At 43.9% G+C, this 19396-nt stretch overlaps 1 protein-coding gene across 1 annotated transcript in view; it reads right to left on the reverse strand.

The window, feature by feature from the left end:
• dock4 (dedicator of cytokinesis 4) overlaps positions 1-19396 on the reverse strand; it is a 378537-nt gene that overhangs the window by 85821 nt on the left and 273320 nt on the right. The window contains exons 32-35 of the mRNA XM_041215897.1: positions 16994-17079; positions 7142-7237; positions 6698-6758; positions 1906-1999 (exon numbers count right to left, since the gene is read on the reverse strand). Coding sequence (XP_041071831.1) covers positions 1906-1999; positions 6698-6758; positions 7142-7237; positions 16994-17079 — 337 coding nt within the window. The remainder of the gene's footprint in view (positions 1-1905; positions 2000-6697; positions 6759-7141; positions 7238-16993; positions 17080-19396) is intronic.

The following is a 19396-nucleotide window of genomic DNA, read 5'->3' on the forward strand; positions in this document are numbered from 1 at the left end:
GTCTGGATCAAAATCATCCAATACATCTTTTCAACTGTAACTGACAGCATGTTAACCCTTGTTATCCCTTTGACATTCTGTAAACAACAATATGGCAGGCCATTCCATGCTCCTGTCACAAAGGTGACCTAACCACTGAACTCTCCCTTCATAGCCAGCACATTTCCTTCATTGCTTTTTCTCCTCTTTCCTTTTGCTCTTCTAGTCAAATGCTCCTGAAGTTCAAGGGTTTGCCCTCCTTTTCCTCATTGCCATGTTGCTTTTCAATGTGATTAGCCATAAACACGAATCAACATCTCCACACAGTATTTGTTGAAGGCAGCAATTTTACCTTTCCACCAGATTTGGCTCCATGTCTGTTGATGAATTGTACAGCATCTAGTTATGAATGAACCACCTGTTTACTAACTGGTTCTTTAAGTCAAGTCTGACAGTATAGAACCTCAGGCCACTTACAAGGTGGCAGACAGAATGCAGGGGAGCAAGTGAGTGTGGGGTAGACCTAGCAAGGCTGGGGACATGGAGGCCCTGCTGAATTTAATGGCAGGACCTCATTATTATTTCATTTTTTCCATTTCCAGCCAGGCGATTGGCTGGCTGGCTGCCAGGTTGGAAAGCTGAAGTGGAGGTGCCCAGCAATTCGGAGGTGGGTGGTTGTGTGGGATCAGAGCCCAGTGGGATGGGGAAAAAGACAGACTCACAGAGGCAACGATGTTTGATTGGAATGTAGGGTGGGAAGGAAAGAAAGAGGCCATCTTGGGAGGGACGAAGTGGAAGAATGGGACTTTACAGCGCAGAGGGAGAGGCCAGCAGTGATTGATAGGGGGTGGCTGAAGGCCTCCTTGAAATGCCGGAAAACACTCCTGCTCCTCTGGCCCACAAGTGCTGGAAAAAGTCTTCATCTTCCTGAACTGGCAGTTCCTGCCTCCATTTAACTGCTGATGGACTGAGCTCTTGGCAATTATTCAATTCAACTTATGCCCCAGCTGCATTGTGGGGATTTCATTTAAACATATTTAATATTAAGGAAGTCTCTCAATGAGGCAACACTCACACATCACAAAATCTGGCACAAAAATGGTGTTTAGCCAGCAGGTTGTCAATATATTTACCATTTTTAAATTTTTAACCTCCTCCAGGACCCTCTCCCACCTAAGTTTGATGCCTAACCCTTGAGGTGAGCTTCAAACGTTACACCTAGCTTATCACCAAGATCACTATGTCTGCCTCTGTAATATCATCCACCCATTTCTACCACTTTTGCATCCTGTTGAAAACCATCATTCATGTCTTTCTCACCTTTCAAGCTCCTAACTACAAAAGCTTCAACTTTTCCACAACTTGGCTACCTTTTTCCCATTCTACACTTCCAACAGCTCAATCGATGCTGAGTGTCCAATCTCGTCCTCTCCTCTTACCCACGCCTTATCATTTAAGCACCCTTAGGAAGTTTATGCTGCAGGTTAGGTGCCAGATTGCTTGCAAGTTGAAATGTGTGTTTCATCTGTCATTTCAGAGAAGAATGCACCATGTTCACTCTCAAATAAAGTAGAGAGGCTCTATCAGTTCATTAGGCAAGATCATTCAAGGATGAATGAATGAATCACCTTCTAAGTAACTCAACTTCAAATGTAACTTCCGACAGAAAACTCAAGCTACAAATACATAAGGAAAAGAATAACTTGCATTTATATAGAGCCCTAAGATTGGGAGAATGTAACCCTTTCAAGCCTAGCACTCAATGGGTTCAATTTTCTCCACATAAAAGGCATAGTCAAAATGAATATTCACCCTTGGTTATGCAACATGAAAAGTTATTCTTTTATCCTTACCCCAGAGATCTGAACTAAAACTACAGTGCAAGTAGAAAACTAAGTATAATTTCCATGTTAAACCAGAACATACCTGTGAAGTTTTGTGCCTTTAAATGCAAATCATACAGCTTATGTATGTAACGGATGTACATTTCTTCTTTATTTATTTCTGTTTTATAAAAGTTCTGAAAATCAATTGGAAATCAGTTACTAGAAAATGTTTGTATAGTAAAAAAAAATTTCTTTAAACTTACAAACAAGAATCCTTAGACTCCCATACATAAACCTATCTTTTTATCAGTATAGTTGTCTGTTTCTGCGAGACCCAACCTTTTGAATACTGAATAAAATTGTTAAAATATTATCTGTCATTAAACATCATCACAATATCTAGCTTTTGTGCATCTCTAATACTATAAATTATAAAGAAGTGCAAAAACATAACATTATAATTGGATATTCTTAATAAGACAGTATTTAAATAGACAAAGGATCTCTCCAAAGGATCAAGAATCTGTTGCATTCTCATCTGGAGCAAGTTCAATACTGTCATTACAAGATTAGATGAGTGACAAATTCCATCATGTATTACATCCTAAAATCTGTAAGTATGAACACATAATATCCTAACACTGTTCCAATATATTAAACGAATAAGTAAAGCAAAACTAATTTCTGGATGAAGGAGAAAATACTCAGAAATGCATTCTCCACTATTTAAAATATCCAGCCTTTGGCTAAATTTTAGTGATAAGAGTGATGGAGTCTTTCCCAATGTACATTCTCCCTTGCCTCAATATCAACCTGATGTTAAAAAAGACGTTGATCAAATGGAGATGTAGAATGTTGTTTATAATTTCTACCATCATTTTGATCAACTGACTAGATCCAGGTTAATATGTTCTTTCTAAATCCCCAGTGGTAATGGGGATGAGCGCAAAAATAAGCTTGCTATCAGGAGCTATTATAATGTTGCTGACAACGCTAATTCAGGCAAAAATCATCAAAAGGCATTATCTAAGTACAACTGCAAAGTATAACCCTGAGCTATAAAAATCATGCTAGAAGAAACTGATCAATAAAATGAAATAGCCTATCCACAAGGGCTAATTTTGTTTGTGGAATTGGGCGAAGGCAAAGTCATTTTTTCTCTGTGGTAAGGTTGTGGCTCATTTGTGAATATAGTTTCTATTTTAGGTATAATCAGGGGCTCTCCAGAGTAACACCAAACAGATGCAGAGTAAAGTTCCCTCTACTCTCCTCTGACAACGTGTTCATTCTAACCTTTCAATATCAATGGCTATAATTTTGTGGAGGTGGTAGAAGTAATGCCATTGGGGACAAAAAGCAAGGAGGGTGGGGCATCCCCACTTCAGCAGGCAGTGGTACCTGGAGCCGCATTTTGCCAATGGCAGCCAATTAAGTACGACAACAATCCTGCAGCAGCCACTATGGACAGCAAGCTACTCCCATGCGCTGCTGGTCCTGCACTGTTTGAGGTGGCCTTTTTGGGGACTGCACCTAGAGGACGAGGGCACATCGATGGTTTTGTGCCCTCAAAAACAGGTAAATGGGGCCCAGGGATGCCAGGGCCAGAAGGCAGGCCTCAGTGAGGGGTCACTGAGGACAGTTGGCGCCGCTGCCACAGGGGTGGCATTTTCCAATGGGGTCCTCTCCAGAGGCCAAAGAGTGCCCAGAAGGGAGGCAGCCCACACTTAGCCTGCTTTGAGGCTGTTAGGGCTTACCTGGCTGGTAAAAGCTAGCCCTTAAATTGCAGCCCTGTAACACTGGACCCCATGAAGTTTCATGGCACCTGGTCAAACATAGGCAAGGAAACCTCCTGCTTGTTACCACTTACTGCCATCCCCCACATACCCCCACTCCACCTCAGCTGATGAACCAATGCCCTTTCATGTTGAACATCACTTGGAGGAAGCAGTCAGGGTCGCAAGGGCACAGAATGTACTCTGAATTGGGGACTTGAATGTCCATCATTAAGAATGGCTCAGTAACACCACTATTGACCAAGTTGGCCATTTCCTAAAGGACATAGCTGCTAGGTTGGGTCTGCAGCAAATGGTGAAGGAACCAAGAGGGAAAATCCTACTTGACCTCATCCTCACCCATCTACCTGTCACAGATGCAACTGTCCATGACAGCTTTGGAAGGAGAGGCACCACACAGTCTTTGTGGAGACAAAATCTGGACACGAGATTGGAGTCAATGGCAATCAAGGGGAACACTCTCCACTGGTTGGAGTCATACCTAGTACAAAGGAAGATGGGTGTGGTTGTTGTTAGTTAATCATTTAAGTTCGAGTGCATCACTACGGGAGTTCTTCAAGGTAGTGTCCTAGGCCCAACCATCTTCAACTGCTTCATCAATGATCTTCCCCCCAACATTATGTCAGATGTGGGAACATTTGCTGATGATTGCACAATGTTCAGCACCATTTGCAACACTTCAGACACTGAAGCAGTCCGTGTCCATCGGCAGTAAGACCTGACAATATTTAGGCTCAGGCTGACAAGTGGCAAATGACATTCGCATCACCATAAGTGCCAGGCATTGACCATCTCCAACAAGAGAGAATCCAACCATTTCCCCTTGATGTTCAATGGCATTACCATTGCTGAATCCCCCACTATCAACATCCAGGGGATTACCATTGACCAAAAACTGAACTGGACCAGCCATATAAATACTGTCGCTACAAGAGCAGGTCAGAGGCTGCGAATTCTGGTGAAAGTGACTCACCTCCTGACACCCCAAAGCCTGTCCACCATCTATGAGGCACAAGTCTGGAGTATGATGGAATACACTCAACCTGCCTGGCTGAACGCTGCTCCAACAACACTCAGGCAGCTTGACACCATTCAAAGGCAAAGCAACCCACTTAATTGGCACCTCATCCACCACCTTCAACATCCACTCCCTCCACAGCCAATGCACTGTGGCAGCAGTGTGTATTCATCTACAAGAATCACTGCAGCAACACATCAAGGCTCCTTCGATAGCACCTTTCAAACCTGCGACCTCTACCACCTAGAAGGACAAGGGCAGCAGATAGATGGGAACACCACCACCTGCAAGTTCACACCCATGTCACACACCATCCTGACTTGGAACTACAATTACCATTCCTTCACTGCCACTGGTTCAGAATCCTGGAACTCCCTTCCTAACAGCACTGTGGGTGTACTTACACCACATTGACTGCAGCAGTTCAAGAAGGTGGCTCACCACCACCTTCACAAGGGCAATTAGGAATGGGCAATAAAAATACTGGGCTAGCTAGTGACGCCCACATCCCATGGCAGGTGGGTGGGGGGAATTACATTTCCCACATTGAGCCTCTTGCTCGGTAGCCACCAATTTGAAAGTCCTGTAGGCAAACGGTGAGCACTTTTGGACTGTGGGCTGGGTTGAGACAGGATTATTATAGCCAGACAAGAGACTCCACTTTCACCCCATCAGTCAGGATTCAAACCAGGTCCTTCGAATAATAATGCTACATTCTGATGCACTAATGTACCAACACTATTTTATTACCTCCTTTTTTGTTTCAGGGTTGATGTGGTCTGTACTGTAAACAACACATATTTTAATAATCATCAAGTTCCCACGTTATACTTTCGCACTATAGGGATATAACAAATAGGGAGAAGGCCACAAATAATGTTGCTGACGACACTAGAATATGGTTTCTGTATGACAGACTGAAAGTTCTACTCTAGATCAGGCAAACATTAAGACTATGCTAAATCATGAACAAAAATGTTAGAAATAAACAAGCCATGTAAATGAATCATGTGACCATAGAGCAGCAAATTGACACCTTTTATAAAGCTTATCCAGTGCAGCTGCTGCTGATAGGCCCACACAAGATCTTTCTCAAAACAGAGGAGGTACAAGAGAGGATGCAAACAGCTCGAGGATCAGAACAAACAAGGGAGAATATGTTTTCCTTATCATCCTTAAGAGTGCTGACAAGCTTCTCAGATGGATTTCTTTTCAATTTTGCAGCTTACACACTGTGACACTGAAATAGACTAGAATATTATGATAATACCCAATGTCAGGACTATCTTCAATATTAACCCTCTCCTGCAAAAATCAAGAAAACAGTTTGAAGTTTAAAAACCAGTTGAATATACAGCTTTTGCCTGATACTTTTTTCTTCTTCCTTCTTGCTTATTTAGCGTTCAGTTCTAACTAAATGTGTCCCATCTCCACACCTTGTTTTCTTAAGGGAAAAAAAAAATCAAATGCTCTTCATGTCTTTTCCTCCATGCCATATCATCCATTCTGGAGGTGAAACCTACTTTAAATGCTGGCTTTTAGTCAACAGTACCAAGAATCTTATTGTTGTCAAATGTTGACCTATGAAAGCAACAAGCCAAGAAGTGCTACTACAGAATGAGTTTTGCCTTCTAGAGCAGCAACAGAACAGCATCATCATAACTGACAAGGTAACTCATCAATGGCATTCAAGAGTTAAGGAAAATGATTCTTTACACTCCTCTGATCTCCCCAGAATTGACAAAAGCTATGGCAGGCAGTCTTCTCCCTGAACTAGCTGCTAGTAAAGCACCATTTCCTTTCTTGTGGCCAACCACCAGACTTCGCTTTGGTACTTAAACACTGATGATGTTGCCAAGATAAGAAATTCACTAGTATTGACAATTGTGAGTTTAAACTCACATTACATGTGAGTCTCCATGCTGGCCCACGTTGGTCCCTAAAAGAAGGTTCTACCAAATTGAATTTAGAACTGGAAGTTGCACAAACGTCTTTTTAACATTCAAGGATTTTGAGAGGCGGTTGATATATTCAAGAACTGTTCCTTTTGGATTGAACAGAGGAATTAAATAGATACTGACCAACAGGCTAACTGTACAGCCAATCTTTTTGCCATCAACCTCTGCCACTTTCATGCAGTCTCTGCAAATGGAAAGCAATTACAGTTTATTCACATTACCAGTGTCCCCTGCAGCTCTTAGCATATCAATAGGACGTTCACACTCAGGGGAAATCGTTTTATACGATGGAAAAATATGCAACTATAACACTTACACAAAATAAGAAAATAGCTTCAACAATGTTTCGTTAACTACATAAGTATTATTTTTAAAAACACAGCAAGAATCCAGAGTCGTAGAAACCAATAAAGTAAGTGTTAAAATGTATGCATTTCAGATCCTTCATATTATTCATATAAACACACAAATTGAGACTATAGTTTTCTGTCCAAGTTTACAAAACACAATTTGATTATACCTTCCAAATTTTCAACCTGCAGAAAAAAAAGAGCTGTCAAGTCTCACCTGTAATCCAGCAACCTTTCCATTAGGCGAGTTACAGTAGCTACTAAAGAAATACCACTTTCTCGCCAGGTTTCTCTCTCAATTTTCTTCAGCAGGCTGCAGATAGAAAGAAATTGTCAGTGTTCTGACCTGGTTTATTTGAAACAAGTGCATTGCAACCACGAGCCCTGATTCACATTTCGTTGATGTCTCACATTACACAGTAGTAATTATTTCAGTAATAGGTTACAGCAGTCATTTGTATTTCATGAGTTATATTGTATCACAGTAAGCACTGTAAAATATAATTGTAGCAACATCTTACCTAGGGTAAGGCCCAAAAAGTGGAATTCTAGATCCAGGAAGCATTGGCAAAACAAATGAATTTTTACATTATCCATGAAAGAAGCAATAGCGACAGATTCTCCTCAGCAGCAGTCTGCGTCAAAAGTACGTTGTCATGGCTACAACCTTCTTTGCTTATTTTGTCATTATAACTGGCTCTTTTTTAAAATAAGTAAAATTAGCGTAATTGCTATTGGAAAAGTAAATATGCAATAGGAATATACTGCATTTATGTGGTTGACGTGAGAATTTACCTTTACAATTCTTTTATATAATTCTATCAAATCACAATGGAGCAAAAAAGACTGCCAGTTGAGAACTGTTAAGGTATTAATGTTAACCCTTGAAATTCATTTAACGAAAGGCAAATTTACTTTTAGAATGATCGTGATAAAAATTGAATGATGTGAGCATTGAAAAGAAATCATTCATTGTTTAAATATCAATCTAGGTTAAATTTGAATTTTCAAACACTCCTCATATTTCTCCTAAAATGAGAAACTTGGTATTGGGCATTACATAAGAGATGACATATTGTTTCTGACTGCGAAGGCTGTTAAAATATCGTGAACCTGCCTTAGTGAAAATTTGCCACTTATTCCCATTTTCTGATGCTTTTTCAAGCATTGCTTATGCCAAGTTAAAATGCTTGGGTAGTAATCAAAATGGAGGCAATGTACAGATTATTCAAGAAACTACTTAGATAGAGAGTTTGTCTTTTCACACAGCTTAAGTTAAAATTGTATTCTCTTGTCTTGGTTCTATAACTGCCACAAGCAAAAATTAAAGATCCAATATTAACTTTGCTCACCCAACAACAATGAAGTGGGGAAGGTGGTTAAAAAAGGCAATAAATAATTACATCTGCATCCTGACGGATGTCTGCCTACCAACATTTTAACCATGCAATTTAAGGAATAGGTTGAGGCATCCACAGTGTGAGAACTATACATGTTACCCATCTTCCTTGCCACTCCTTCGATAAATATTGGCCATGGTGCCAGCAGTTCAATTGGGCCAGACTGTCCCACAGCAGCAATCATCATGCCATAGCCTGCAGCCAGGCCTCACTGAGTCACTGAAGCATTAGGCACTCACCTGCAGGTAACTGGATCAAAGAATGTGCGCGCCATCATGCTATTTGGATTGCCTAGGGCGTTTACAGCATCCAGATAACTTCTTTTTCACAATCCTATTACCCTCTATCTGCTTATCACAATTGTTCTTGTTGCTAGCTTTATTTGGATGAGGGAACAGCTAAAGCAGGAAGAACAGCAGCAGCCTTAAAAACCAACAGCAGCTGTCAACTGGACCTGCTGCAAAACAGTGTTCAAGGGACTGCTTGTAGGAGGTTTTACCAGAACAGTGTGTGTCAGGCCAAGAACCATTTTCTTGAATCCAGCTGAGGTGCAGGAAGCTGCACTTCACCAGGAAGGTTGTTGCTGATCTCTGCGGATCCCTGTGACAGGATCTGTGGTCTGCTGGGCCCAGGGCATCATGCTTTGCCAGTGGCTCTTATCACAGCCTTTCACTCTTACGCTTTTGAGTCCTTCCAGTCTTCTGTAGGGGACATCAGCTGCATCTCCCAGTATGTCACACAGAGCTGCAGTAAGCAAATTCAACAGAGCTTGCCAGTATATCCTCTCCATTGACCATAACAGTCAACATGAGCGTGATCAGGGATTTGCAGCAATGGCTGCTTTCCTCTACACTGAAGGTGTCATGGGCTGCACATATGTTGCCATCAAGGCACCTGCGAATAAGAAAATCCCACTCTCCATTAAAGTCCAATCACAAACAGAATTGTGTAAAATTTGTGCAAGGTGCCTGTGTTGCTGTGATGGTACATTTATCCTGTGACAGTCTCCCACTATGAAAAGGGACACCCCAAAAGTAATGATTAGTTCCATCCCTATGCAACCCCACCACACAAATATTAAAAGCCATGGAACTACAATTGTTCTGCCCAAGCTGAGGTACAGGTACCTTGACAGGTCTGGGGACTCCTTAAAATAGGCTATGTAAAGAGGCATATCATACACATCATAATGGCAGGCTGCATCCTGCACAGCCTCACCATGCAAAAGCCCGCATTTCAAGAAAACATCGAGAACATCAGTCCTCATCTGAAAACAATGATGAGGGGGAAGGCAAGGATACAGCAGGAGGGCCATCCCCTACGCCCAAACCTGTAACTAGAGGGATGTGTTGGTTGCTCAACCATTCCACTGGCCTGTACGTTACCCTGACCTCAAAACTTAAGAGTCCCTCTGCATTTACAGTTCTTGTTGCAGCTTTCACTTCTCTTATTCCTGGGTTAAAGAACATTCAAAGCATTAAGCCACCTTTTACATAAATGGCATATTGAAAGGCTGCTGTGAAACTACACAGCAGACTAAACTGCCAAATGTGATAAAGGTGCTTAATTTAATGGCAAATCTCATAAATGCCTTCCATCTATTTCTTATTCAGAGGTCAATCGAGGGTGGTTTATTTCAGAAAGGTGTTTTAAGCTCTGCTGCTCTGACAAGATGCCTTCCTGCAGCCCTCAGCAAAGCTGATGCTCATACTGGGATCGTTGACATGTCCAGTGACTTCAGGTGATCAAGTCTGTGAGGGCTCGGCTGTGAACTGCTGCATCTCAGCTGTTGCCAGAACGATATGGTCCAACTGTTTTTCTGGTGCCATGGTGAGGCTTGGCTGGTAGGGTGGCGAGGGAACAGATATTTTGACATCTTGAAGGAAAGTAACACGTTTGGCTCTCTTGGGCCACTGCTACTCTGGGATTATAGACGGTTGTAAATGGAATGAAAAAACAAATCTAAAAACATTACTGCCATAGTTTATTTTAAGGTCAATGGGTCACCTCTTTATAGTTAACATAAGGCCAATTTAAAACGTATATCAGTAAGTTTTCTTTCAGAGAGAATGATCAACACATGACACAGATTCCCAAACGCACAATGGCGTAGACAAAAACCCTGCAATTATTTAAGAACCGTCTGAATGCTGCAATGGGGGTGGTGGTGGGGGGGGGGGGGGACTTGAATATTCTGTGTAGATAAACTAAAATGGACGAAATGGCTTTCCTCATCTATAATTATCTTGTGATATAGTAAAGACTGTGTACTTTATTGGAGCAAGTACACATTAATTACTGTTTCACACATTAGTAGTGTTTGGGACTCTGCATGGCAGTGTAGGAAGGGATGAGTAAACAGGCGTTGCGTCAGCTGCAATCGCATGAGAAAAATGCAAGAGGAACAGCAGCTGGAAGTGTGAATGGTAGAAAGGAGGAACATTCCATCGGAAAAGCAGAGAGAGGAGGGGAGAAGTAGACGTGGGGCAGAATTGAGAGATTGGCAGGCGGGAGTGGTCGGCAGGCCAGGAAGCAGCCAGGAAATGGGCCATCGCCCGTGATCAGCCCCTGACCACAATTTCACACTGGTGGCCCAATTAAGGTCTGCCCAGTGTGAAACACGGCTCTTCACTGGTTGGGAAGGGCCGAGCATCTATCGGTCGCCAGGTTCAATGGCGACACGGCGGCAGGTTTATAGCTGGAAGGCTGCCAGCGAAGATGACACTTTTGGTGTTGTCATCAGAAAATTATGGCTTCCAGTGCGGCTGCAGATGCCAGGCAGGAGGGGCAGATCGGGTGGGCACTTGGCCCCAAGGTTTTCTGATGAGTGCCTCGCGGTTCTCCTGGAGGAGGTGGCTACCAAGAGGGATACTCTTGTCTTCTTGGATTGAAGGAAGGAGGCGGCCACCGCGCCTTACTAAAAAATGCTTGGGAGAAGGTGATAGCGCCGGTCAGCATCCATGATGTTGTGCAGCAAGAAGTTTAATGACCTGCGGCACTCGGGAAGGGTGAGTGCCATATTGGCATGCATCAGTCTGTTGATCCCCCACCCCATGGAGCTCAGGAGGTATTAGAGTCTGTGTGCCAATCATCAATGACACGGGAGCTGGCTAAGCGGGTGAGCCCTGGCTGCTTGGACTGAGTGCCTTGTGGCTCAAGGGCCACGACTCGGAACGTTAGCGATGAGGGCACTTCACACTCGCATGAGGTACAGGCAGAGGCAAAGTGTGCCCAGAGCACCAGCAGTCGGAGGACTGCTGGAGACAAGGACGATGCTGAATTGAAGGTAGATGATGAGCCATTGGAGTCCTCCATTAAGTGGCAGATGCTGGACGTCCAGTGAGATGTGCAGGAGGATCTGGCAGAGATCCATGAGTATCTGCGTGCCATGGGCTACATTATGGAGGAGTCCATGCATAGTGTGAGCACTGCGTTAACCCTCATGGCTGAGCACACTGCCTCCTCCATTGAGGGTGTGGCAACTCTCATGGAGAGGTAGCTCCAGGAACAGAATCAGGGGTTCCTGGGATTGTGCACAGACCTGCAAGCCCTCACACAGGTACTGACCTCAGGTGGTCAGTGTCATTGTGGGAGATGGATGAGGCACTCAGTATCCCAGCTAGATACCCGTCCATCAATGGTGAGCAGGGAGATCCAGAGCAACCTCACATTGGCACACAAGCTGCTTGTCATCTCTGTGGGCTCCTCTCAGGGCACTCCAAATGACAGCTACAGCTCCTCTGCCCCTCCGCCAGTGACCGCAGCATCTCATCAGGCTGCAGTGACTGGGCAGATGCCAGCCGTGGCACTGGCTGTTCCCTTCCAGGCATGGCCAGCATAGGCTCCACAGTCCAGAGGACGACCACCAAGGTCATCAAGGCCAACAGGACAGCAGCCTCCAATGCCGGTGCCAGCTGGGGGGGCGGGGGGGCCTCAAGGCTCAAGATGTAACTCTCGCAAATCTAAGTTTAAGGCACCATGAGCACAAGAGGGACTGGTCACGGGTGATCTGCTTTTGTGCAATATTTTGTTGATATTTGCTGGTCTGGGGTTGAAGACCAGAGAAGGTTCTATTAATTTGTTTGGACTCAAAATGAGATAAATTTTATTTTGTCATAATGGCCTGCATATGCTTCACCTTTTTAATTTGATGCGGTGCCGGGTACGTCAGTATGTAATGCTGGAGATGGGCGGCTTGAAACTTTATTGTACAGGCACTGATTGTACTTTGAGGTCCAAGGAAAGGATAATTTCAGACATCAGGGATGGAGACAGCAGCCCTGGCATGCGCTTATTTGGCAGGCTCGCTGAAGGAGCGTTGGATCAAGGTATCCCTGCCTTCCTGGAGGTTACAGATATCTGCCTCCATGCCCTCAGCATTCTCCCACCAAGCTCGCCTTCAAACTCACTACTGGATTTATCATCTGTGGCCTGCGGAGCTGCATCAAGATCTTCTTCCTCCAGCGGGTCTCCCCCTGCCAGTGCCAAATTTTGGAGAGCGAAGCATGTGACCACGGTCAGTGACACCCGCTCCGGGGGGTATTGTATTACTTCCGCAGGACGGTCCAGGCATTGGAAGCGAATCTTTGGAAGATCTATGGTTCTCTCTATCACCACCCTTGTGGAGGCATACTCCTATTATAACACTGCTCTGCCTCAGTTCTTGGGTAGCAGAGAGATGTCATAAACCACCTTTTCAATGGATAGCCCTTGTAACCCAGTACCAATCCATCCAGTTGGGCTGGAGCACTTTAGAGCCTTGGCACCTGGCAGTGTCTCAGGATGTACGCATCATGGGAGCTGTCAGGGTACCAGGCTTGCAGGATATGCATCCAATGGTGTCACACTATCTGCACGTTCATGGAGTGGAATCCCTTCCTGTTAACAAAGGCACCAGGCTCTCCCGCTGATGGCCACGTGTTCAGTCAATTGTACCCTGGACGTGGGGGAGCCCAGCAATCGCTGCAAAGCCTATGGCTCGCTCAGCCTGGCTGGCCTTGTCCATATAGAAATAAAAGAAAGTCAATATGCACCTGAACAGAGCATCTATCACCAGCTTGATACAACTATGGACAGCTGATTGGGAGACTCCACACAGATCCCCCACTGGCCCCTGGAAAGAGCAGGATGCATAGAAGTTAAGGGCCACGATGACCTTCACAGCCACTGGCATGGAGTGTTCACCCACACAGTTGGAGGTGATCTCAGACCCAATCATCTGACAAATGGAGGTCACTGTCTCCCTCAAGAGGTGGAGCCTCCTTCAGTATTGCACCTCTGATATATTGAGGTAGTTGCATCGCCGCCTGTCAACCCTGGCAGCAGCATAATGGCGTTTTCTGTGGTCCCTCACGCCTTGGACTACCTGCTGGCCCTGCACCCCTTGTGCTTGCACCTCTCCTCCCACAGGTCGCTCCCCTGCAAGCTGCTTTGGGACACCTCGCCTCCTCTCCCTCCCTCCTCAGAGGAGGTGTCTCCAGCGGAGACTGGAATCCCATTATGAGGGCTACAGAACGCTGTCTGATACCTGGAAGGGTCCACATGGTTTAAATCCTCCCAGGTCCTTGGAGACACTAAGGAGTCCTGAAATGGAGCCCCAAACGGTGATGAAGCTGTCAAGTACCAGTAAGTCACCAGCAGCAAACTATTTACTGAACTCCTCTCTACTCACACTGGCAATGCTGCAGACCCTTTTTTATCCCACCTGTGGATGAGGTTTTGCAAATTGTTGGCTGGCCGCCTGCCCGTTTTGCCCGTGCAATGAGTGCGAATTCACTCAGGCAATGTAAAATTGGCATCAATTGCCTTTTTAATGACCTTAACTGGCCTCTTAATTAATGCCACGTTCGGCTCCGGCTCCTGCTTGTGCCCACCAACCGAAATATCACACAAATGTGCCATGACGTTGGGATGCTCAGCCGACGTCATTACATGCTATTTTACGCTTGAGCAGGTTGGGCGTGTGCCCACCCGCTCAGTGAAAAATTCTGCTCATGATGGTGAGCCTGTGTTGCGGGTGGCAGAAAAAGATTGATGCTTCAGGTGGCAAGTGGGGCAAAAGGTGAGGGAAAGAATGGCCCCTGTGCCATTGTGTAAAAAGGAGGGGAGGAGAGCAGAGACACGTGAAATAGGTCAAGTTGGTCGAGGATTACATTAAATATAAACAGTGGGGGAGAAAGGAGAGCACTTCAGAAACCCTGGTTTAGAAACTGGATGCAATGAAACCAGATGCAACGGAGATCAAAGAGCTGGGGAGGGCTGGAACCATGACAAAAAATCTTACAAGAAGCATATTCCAGATAATTGTGGGACTCTGAGTTTGTAATAGATATCTGTGTACAGCCCACTGCTGGAGACGGAGAGGGAAGATTCCAGGATGGCAAGGAAAACGTCAGAGGGAGACCATGCAAAAGTGAGCGACTGGTTAGAATTGGAAGTACAGTTAATGAAGCTACCAGGATCAAAGCAATAGCAGCAAGTAGCACCAACATAACTCAATGAAAGGAAGAATTCAGGGCCTGACGAATGCCATCCTTTCCTACTGCTTGGCAGAAAACTGTAACAGTAAATATAGAATTAGAGGTAATGTAACGAATACCTTTTTGGAAATATTCTTGCAGATATCATGGAACAGAAACAACATTGGATAGTATTCAATCATCACTGTAAAATACCCTGACTGGAGCTACTTTCATAATTGATATTGGCCCCTTCAGTAGTATCCTTTTACAGATGTTAATCTTGTGGGAAGAACCATGTTTGAGATTTTCTCAAGACTGAATTAATTTCCTGGCTGCAGTACTGTGGAGACACAATCATCTCTGAGTTGCTTTGTTGCTGGAGGTCAACCCAAAGCTGCACTGACGGAAGCCTGCAAACAAGTTGCCCACTTTCAGCTATAGGAAGCTGAATGAAAATAAAAATATATTTTGTTTTATATTTTAAGTATTTATTTATTTTTTAAAATCTAATGTAATTGAAATCTCCCAGTTTTTAAAAAAATCCACAATAATGGACTCTAGTCCAGCTAGGATTTCAACTTCAGTTCAAAATGGTAATTGAGGAATCCAGGTGCTAACTGATAATTTTATAGTGATGTTTCTTCTGCATCTACAGACATCATAACATCTTATGTGTAGCGGAGCTCCAAGAAGTGGGGCTAACAAAAGCATCTGGAATGGCTTGTAAGAGATTGGGGCAAAATTGGACCTTGTTGCACTCATATTATGAGAACAAAGCCTAATTTCTGGGCAAAGGTCATGTGCCTGAAAGATGCCTCAAAGGTCCAGACCACTATCAGAATCAATTTTCTCTCTGGCATTCCTGGTGGCCATCTAAAACAGGTGTCCTTGGCAGCTGCCATGTTGAAGCAATATTGGTCTCTTTCATTTGTAAATGAACAGGGCCAATTACCTGTTTTAGGTACCAACATGAAATTGGACAGAAATAAGTGGATTAGAGTTGGGCAGGAGTGTTCTTCTGAATCCACAGTCATTGCCTTCCCACCCAACCCCCCTCCCCACCTCAACCGCAACCCGCCTCCTGGGACAAACCTTCAGGCCTGTGGCAGTGAGCTCTTCAGATATCTCAACTGCATGAACTATCTGTGGGGGTGTCGGGAGGTTCAACGCAGCATTAACTCCTTATGAACTATACAGTGGTTATTTTGAATTATTTTACAGTCTCGCCCTGCCTATTCTAATTGTGCTGCTGCTTTATGTTTCAAAATATAAAAGTTTGCTTCAGCATTTGCAGCTTATAAAAACTAAACTGTTAATTTGATATTGTGCACACCAATTAGGGCTGAGGAGAAGTCAGCCCAAATCATATGGCTTGCGTAACAGAAAATCACCAAAAATCAACTGCTTTCTAGTCATCTGAGACACAGTCCACTTATTGCTGTGAAACCATTAAAAAGGGACTTGGCACTTAACAATTGTTATCTAGAGGGCTAGGGATAAAAATGAAACTTGTAATGGTTGGGGGGGGAAGCAGGGGAGCTGGGCAAATGAATCCTGTTTTGATACCTGCTAACCCACAGTAAATCCAAGTTCCTTCCTTCCTTCAACTGACCAGGGGTGGAATTTGGTTCAGACAGAGTGTAAAATCATGGATAAAATTGGCCGTTACTTTGCAATCACTTATTCGGCAGTCTCACCCTTCCCTCCTACTGGTTATTCCTTAAAAAAACACAAACATTTTTCCGTGCTCTAAAAAAAAACCCTACCCTTTTGGATTTGGATAAAAAGAATTTTGCTATTTTATTAAAATTGAAACCTGTAAGTTTAGAAGTGGCGAATGTTGGAGCATTAATCCAATCTTAATTTACATAAATTAACTGCAACAGGAAAACAAAAGGCAGGCAGCTATGCTTGCATTTTTAGTTATGTCCTCCATTGTTATCAACAGCACCAGCTACTGACTGATAGAATTCCCTATTTGAGATGACAGCATAAAGCAAGGATCAAAGCATGGATATCTCTGGTCTCTACACTTCAGTGTTATATGATCAAGTCCATTTACCCAGAGGAGCCTCGACTCTCAATTTTTTTTTTGACGTAGAAACAGTAAAATATGCAAAAAGTAGATGCGATAAAAGACCATCACGTCATTCAGCTCAGAATGTAAAGGAAAGCTGTAAAAAAAAAAAAAGGTTATGAATGACTCACATGCTGTTGAAAAGTTCTCGGTAAGTTTCATCACCTTTGCCTTCTGACATCAAGCTATCCAATTTGTCTATCAGCTTTGCCTCCACCTGAGAACACACGTGTTAAGTAAGCTCATTGTTTAATTAGTCTGCTGACAGATCTATGTGTGGGTTATATATTTTGTATGTTTCATGCTCTGAGCAGCACTTGCATGTGAATTGGCAATAGGCAGCCTGGAAATCTAACTGCACCTGAAAACAGGCACGCAGGAGTTGCAATGCAGGTTGCTCACTTTGTAGATGGGACCACATGAAATAGGTGTTTCCCGTTCATTTTAATGATTCAAGCTTGTAGCCAGCGCTCCCCTTGGCTCTGCACTGAAGGCACCAGGACCTCTAAAAGTGGAAATGCACTTTGACTGCAGACAGCAGGGAACACATATTAAGTAAGCAATGACTGCCAGTCATGCTGATCGGGCCTTCAGTTTGTCTGATGCTGCTTTGAAGATCTTGATCGAGGTGGTGGACAGGATGAGTGAAACCTTGTTCCCTTTTGGGGGCAGGAAGTCACCCAGGCAACATTTCCGCTAATAGCAGTGAAAGGTGATGAATGCCAGTTTTGCTCCCAGAACATGGATGCAATTCTGCAAATGCTCAATATCCTCACCTGAGGTGTCAAGCTAAGAATACTATTTCCTTACTCTGTACACTCACCTTCACCTCACTATTCATAATCCTCCCCTCTCCTCCTCCCTGTCACTCTTCTACAATCACTGCACCACACTTCACTCCCTCCTCCTCTTCATACTCTTACATCTGCTACTGTCGCAATCCTCACATTTTACACACTGCATACTAGCTATTTGACTATGACAGGCACCTTCTCTAAACAACTCAAGGTTTCACTGGTACACTCCCTTCCTTTGTTCAAAATCTGCATCAGGAGATTACCACCAGGAGGTTGAATCTGCCTCCACCTCCTCTTCCCAATAAAACGTGCTACCCATCACGGGCAGGGGATGTCTCAATAATGTGGTGAGTAGCAATGCTGGAGGAGACTTCACATGCAGGGTATTTTCATGTTATCCTCTTTTTTCCACTCTTGCTCCCATCTCATTGCATGCATTCTCTGACATACTGCAACTAATTTCACCAGCCACTTAACCCTCAGCTCTCCTTTTGTATCAAATGCTAACCAAAACAATAACAACTTATATTTACATAGCACCTTTCACTGAGTAAAACATTCCAAGACATTTCACAGGAGTAGGAGAGAACAAAGGATGGCACCAAGCTACATATGGAGATATAGAGATAGGTTTCAAAGAGTGTTTAAAAGGATGAAAACAAGGTAGAGAGGTGGGGAAGTGTAGGGAGGAAATTCCAGAACTAGGAGTTTAGGCAATGGATGGCGCAACTGCCAATTGTGGTGCAATTAAAATCAGGGATGCACAAGAGGCCACAATGAAAGAAGCACAGTTATCTCAGAAGGCTGTGGGGCTGGAGGAAATTACAGCGATAAAGGCCATGGAAGAGTTTGAAAACAAAGATGGGAATTTTAAAATCAATACTTTGCTTGAATGGGAGCCAATGCAGGGCAGCAAGTACAGGGGTGATAGGGAACCGGGCTTGCTGCGAGGTAAGACACAGGCAGAGTTTTGGATGACCTTAAGTTTACAGAGGATAGAATGTGGAGACCAGTTGGAGTGCATTGGAATAGTTAAATCTCAAAGTAATGAAGGCATGAATGAGGGTTTTGAAAGCAAATGAGATGCAACAGGGGCAAAGTAAAATGATGTTGTGAAGAAAGAAACAGACGGCCTTTGTGATGACGTGGTCAGAAGCTCATCTCAGGATCAAATGTGACACCAAGGCTGAGAACAGACTGATTTAATCTTAATCTCAGACAGTTTCCAGGGAAAAGGATGGAGCCAGTAGTTAATCCTTGTTCCGTTCTTTAATTTCAGGTACTCAAAATGTGGAGATACCTTTGACCCTGAGGCCAGTCTTCCTGAAATTACACCTTCACTTAGTTTGATCCTTAAAAGCACCAGCTGAGATATTAGTGCCACAGGTACTTTAGAGAGTGGACCAGAGGAGCAGGTTCTTCATGAATGGTAAATCACTGGGCACAAATGTGCAGGAATTAGGGCAGATGGGTAGAACACCACAGGCACCAGCTTACCAGGAGGCATGATTGCATGTTAGCTTTGCTGCGGAGGACTCAAAGGCAGATATCAAGGGCTGAGAACACCCAGGAAGGCCAATGGTCATACATGGAAACACTGGGCAGTCTGCCAATGAATATACACTCAGAGTAGAATTTTTATTCCTGGGTACAGAAATGCAGGTTGGGAAACTGTAGTGAGGGTGGGACAGTTAAATGTGGCATCACTGGTCTCCCTCAAACCCAGCCTGAAACCAA

The sequence above is a fragment of the Carcharodon carcharias genome, chromosome 21 (assembly GCF_017639515.1).
Source record: "Carcharodon carcharias isolate sCarCar2 chromosome 21, sCarCar2.pri, whole genome shotgun sequence".
In the NCBI taxonomy this organism is placed as follows: Eukaryota; Metazoa; Chordata; class Chondrichthyes; order Lamniformes; family Lamnidae; genus Carcharodon; species Carcharodon carcharias.